This window comes from Rosa rugosa, chromosome 5 (assembly GCF_958449725.1).
Source record: "Rosa rugosa chromosome 5, drRosRugo1.1, whole genome shotgun sequence".
Lineage (NCBI taxonomy): Eukaryota > Viridiplantae > Streptophyta > Magnoliopsida > Rosales > Rosaceae > Rosa > Rosa rugosa.
In genome coordinates this window covers 18,721,053-18,724,122 of record NC_084824.1, presented here as the reverse complement: position 1 = coordinate 18,724,122, position 3,070 = coordinate 18,721,053, and the positions used below count along the sequence as shown (strand labels likewise).

At 38.6% G+C, this 3,070-nt stretch overlaps 1 protein-coding gene across 1 annotated transcript; it reads left to right on the top strand.

Moving 5' to 3' along the window:
• The first annotated feature begins 778 nt into the window (after positions 1-778).
• LOC133711294 (secreted RxLR effector protein 161-like) lies at positions 779-1,483 on the top strand. The gene has a single exon (XM_062137438.1). The coding sequence runs from the start codon at positions 779-781 to the stop codon at positions 1,481-1,483; it is 705 nt and encodes a 234-aa protein (XP_061993422.1).
• The last annotated feature ends 1,587 nt before the right edge of the window (positions 1,484-3,070 follow it).

Genomic DNA, 3,070 nt, shown 5'->3' with positions numbered 1-3,070 from the left:
GCAATCCATATGCTCACACGACCATGTATCATGCACCTCATACATTCGTATATGCCAACGCATATCAATGCAACTCACATTTGTTGCCCAATGCAACGAGCATTCTACATATGCCTGTTTTTTGCCTTTGTTGTGCAGGTTAATGAGTCCCTTCTTGCTTACGGAGTTCGGGGACTTGTAGGGGCTCCGTGCCGCCCGGTTACTTATGCTTGATGACTTCATGATTATAACTCCCCAACCAAGAAGCTCCTCTTACTTGGGGACTTGTACATACCTCCAACAATATGGAGTATTTACTACATCACCAAGCATAAGTAACACCCTCTTTGGGACACCCACAAGCCATGGTGAGGCCCAACCGCTACTTGCATCTTGTAGCCCTATGTTCAAGCTACGCTACGGTATCCGGAAGTCGCAAATCCGTCGCCGGGAAGCCACCTTTCCGGCCTTGCAAAGTTGCCCTCACAAATAGGCTTTCTAGACTAGAAATAGTTGTTGCTTGTCCCACATCGAAAACCATGTAAAGGAGATGTCTTCCTTCACCTATAAAAGGAACTCTCCTCCCACTTAGATAGACATTCCATATCCAACATCCCATTACATCTTTTGTAATCCCCTTGGGCCGCAAGGCTCAACACACATAGTTAAACATTCAAGTGGACGTAGTCTCCCGCTAAGGCGGGAGGCGAACCATTATACTTCGCATGTGTCACTGTCTCTCTCTCTTTTACTTATCGTTAATTAGATCCCCAACGGATCCAAACGTTAACAGAAAGAGATGGACAAAAGACCATATGCTAGACTGGTTGGGAGCTTAATGTATGCTCAAGTATGCACAAGACCAGATATTGCTTTCTCAGTTGGTGTGTTGGCAAGGTATCAATCTAATCCGGGGAATGAGCATTGGGTTGCAGGCAAAAAGGTACTCAGGTACTTACAGAAAACAAAAGATTACATGCTAGTATACAGAAGAGTTGAAAATCTGGACCTTGAGGTGATTGGATATACAGATTCTGACTACAAAGGATGCATTGATGATTTGAAATCTACTTCAGGGTATATTTATGTATTGGCAGGGGGTGCAATCTCTTGGAGAAGTGTTAAACAATCTCTGACAGCTACATCGACCATGCAGGCTGAATATGTTGCTATTCATGATGCCACAGGTCAAGCTTTGTGGCTCAGGAACTTCATGATTGAAACAAAGGTAGTGGATTCAGTAGAAAGGCCATTGAAGCTTTATTGTGATAATGCAGCTGCAGTGTTCTTTGCTAAGAACAATAGAAGATCCACAGCTTCAAGGAATATAGATGTGAAGTACTATGCTGTCAGAGAGAGTGTGAGAAACAATGAAATTGAGATAATCAAAATAGGCACCCTAGCTCAGCTTGCAGATCCTCTCACGAAGGCCATTGCAGTAGCGCCTTTTCAGGTACATGTCAAGAACATGGGTATCTTAGAAAATCTTGACTCGGCTGAATGAGTGGGAGTTAATTTTGAACTCATTATGTTTGATTTAATATGTGAATCACGTTTTAGTGCTGAAAATTTTAGTTTGTTTTAAGTAAAATTAATTTTTAAGGTTTGTGTGTTCAAAGTTCTAGTCATCATAATTTTCTGCGTACATTAAGCTTGAAAGTTCAGAATTTTTCAAGGATATTAAACATCAGTTGCAGATTTGCACAACTATGATGATTCAGTTAGAACTTGAATTTTCTTTTGTAATATCAGTAAGCAAAATTTTATGCATTCTGATTCTATTATTGAATCCTACAGTAAGGACCTTATTTGTGCTATTATATTTTACATTCATAAGCACATATGAGTATTTTGTGTACAGGTAATTGCTCCTGTGATCTGTGGTTGCCGCATCATGGTAATGAGGTGCTGGTGTTTAGTTAAACATTTGTTTTCTTGTTGTCTGATGAGGTTAACTGCAGATTGACTGAGCTCAGGATGATATTGGAATTCATAACTTGTCCAGCGCACATTTCATAATTACTATATCTGATTTAAGTGATATTCTTGTTGTGCTGCATATTGATTGTCCAAGTGGGAGACTGTAAGATTTTATGGACTAATCAATATCAGCTAAAGATCACAACAACTTATCACATTTTGGACAGAACGAGTAATTGGACTAAGGGATGTTATTCTAATTGTATTCCTATTACATTGAGGTAATAACTATACCTTATTACATTAAGTGAAGTTGTTCTGTACACAGTTTAGGAATAAATTTCTATTGCTCTTAGGTTTAGGAAAACTTTTATGGGAAGGAACCTAAACTAAAGCCTATATATAGGAATACTTGGTCCCTGCTCTAGCTATCGCATTATCAACAGAGAATTCATAATCTCTACCCATTGGAGACTCTCACAAAAGATAGCTCAGAGGAGATTCAAACCAAGTGCACTAGCTCTTAAATTCAACCTGTAATCTTCAACAATGGCTGCAGCTCCAGGTAAGTCTGTGTTCTTACATTGAGTACAATGTTTATATGCATACATTCAGTTTCATTACTTATATAAAGCTCATACTACTTAGTTTGCTTCATCAGAGGCCACTAACTAGACTAGTCACGCAAGAGTCAGGGTGAAAATAACAGGATCTACTGATTGAGCAAAGAAGCAGATACATGGATCTATACATATGGATCGGAGTACTTATTCTACAAGCAACTGTTGCCCATACAAGCTAATCCTAATTAATACTTGTTAACATACAAAGTATGAGGATACGTCACATGATACTTTCTGAAAATATATGGGATAAGTTGCTAAGGCAAACTAATTAGTTAGAGTTCTTATATCTGTAAGTTGAAGTGTTGAACCAAGGACACTTCAATATCTAACCACACAGCACTAAAAAATATCTAACCACACAGCACTAAAAATGTACATTCACATCCATGGTAGTGTGATCTTATATCTGCGTCTGGGATCATTATAAGTTACAACTCATGAAGAAATGCCTCCTTTGTTGCTTGAGAGCTTATGGAGAAATGCCCGCATTATTTTTGCTAATGACAACGATTGAATCTAACATATATAGAAACCTTAGAACTGAA

Bases quoted from the DNA above. Each gene is read 5' to 3' on its own strand.
- LOC133711294 (XM_062137438.1), top strand. From the start codon at position 779: ATGGACAAAAGACCATATGCTAGACTGGTTGGGAGCTTAATGTATGCT.